The 1,556-nt window shown below is 49.8% G+C and overlaps 1 protein-coding gene across 1 annotated transcript; it reads right to left on the bottom strand.

Moving 5' to 3' along the window:
• Positions 1–6: 6 nt before the first annotated feature.
• Positions 7–1,552, bottom strand: LOC113942475 (butyrophilin subfamily 1 member A1-like; the record flags this gene model as incomplete). Its single annotated transcript, XM_027633601.1, has 3 exons — positions 7–585; positions 999–1,031; positions 1,465–1,552. Coding segments are annotated over 3 exons (639 nt in total), but the record flags the coding sequence as incomplete, so codon positions are not given.
• Between the last annotated feature and the right edge of the window lie 4 nt (positions 1,553–1,556).

Genomic DNA, 1,556 nt, shown 5'->3' with positions numbered 1-1,556 from the left:
CAATCTTACTGTGAGTCTGAACTCCCCAGGTCCCTTAAAAAAGCCTTGTCTTCCTCCTTCCTATTCATCAGGGCCATATTTTCAGAAATGTCCCAGGACCCAGCCAGACCCAAGGGTGGACTTTTATCCCCCCAAATGATGCCAGTGGAAACACGAAGATGGGAATCTTCTCATCAACACTGAAAAATGACACCTGTCCCATTTCATAATCCAGAGAGACCCGGATCCGCTTTGGAGCCGGTATTTTGGGAAGGGGAATGCGATCAGGGGAGGTGAGAGCTTGGAAGTGCCCTGCCCAGTTCCCCACTGCCCATATGCCCTCCTCTGGTTTAAACTCAATATCACCCTTCCTTCTCACATCTTCTCTAGACACCCCCACAGCCCATCCTCCTGCATCCTCCACCTCCACCTCCCAGTAGTGTCTCCCCGAGGTGAAGCCCTCACAGCCCAGAACGCAGCGCCACGGGTTAAATCTCTCAGGGGTGTCGGGGATGTCCTGTCGTGTGTCAAGTCGTGTCACACTTTTGTCACTGTCAGACAGAACAAGGTCACAGTGGGCTGTGTCTGGATCCAGAACCACATTTGCTGCAGGAGAGATGGAATCAACACATCAGGGCAGAGCTCGGCCCAGGACACATCTTTGCTGGGGCTGCCTAAGGAAGAAGCAGGGGGGGAGGGAGAGCTGGCAGAGTGGGGCATGGCAAGGTGCACAAGGTGACAACATGAGGGCAAGGAAGAGACACTGCAGCAGAGAGAACAGAGGGAGCAGAGAGGGAAGAGGATCATCAGCAGAGCTCCAGGATGAAGAATTGCACACAGCTCACCGAGGACAACGATCCTCCAGATTTGCCTGGAAGTGGGACATGCACCAAAGGAAAGGAAGGCTCAGCAGAAGCATGCCTGGTCCCAGCAGCATCACTTGCAGGAGGGGAACTGCCAGGAAGGGCCATTAAAGCAGGCAAAATGATTCAGCACCAGGAAAGACCAGACTTAGTTACCTTCTTCTATAGGCACTGCATGTCTTCTCCATGCTTAAAAAAAACCACAGAACCCACAGGTCAGAGGCAATGGAACACACTGGGGCTGGGTTAGCTCAAGGGAATGATATGCCAGTGGAGGTGCACATTTTCTGAATTGTTGTTATCTTTGTCAAAATCATCTCACAGTGAGTTGCTTCAAAACTTCAGTGTCTGACTACATGGAAGGGCTCCACCCATTTCCTACAAATCCAATCACGCTGCCTGTCCTGACTCTGACATGCATTTATGGTCAGTTTGGACTTTGACAACTGAAAGAATTTTCTTCTTAGTACAGAACAATTACAGGGAAGAGCCTAAAACCACACAGAGACCAATGGAAAATAATATTTCTGAAAATAATTCTGTATTTGTTCTCTGCCCAAAACAAGGGCACACATGAAAAACACAGAGGAGACTCCCATGAACAGAAGAAAATGATACTCACCAAGTTCCTGGGCTTGTTGCTCTGAAATGGAAGATAAAGCAGCACAATGGGTTGTGGGCCATTGATTTGGACATCCCCTGTCTGCCCTCTCC

Source organism: Corapipo altera, unplaced genomic scaffold (genome assembly GCF_003945725.1).
Source record: "Corapipo altera isolate COAL_440 unplaced genomic scaffold, ASM394572v1 52878, whole genome shotgun sequence".
Lineage (NCBI taxonomy): Eukaryota > Metazoa > Chordata > Aves > Passeriformes > Pipridae > Corapipo > Corapipo altera.
The sequence above is the reverse complement of the archived record's forward strand: the minus strand, read 5'-3'. Positions and strand labels throughout refer to the sequence as shown.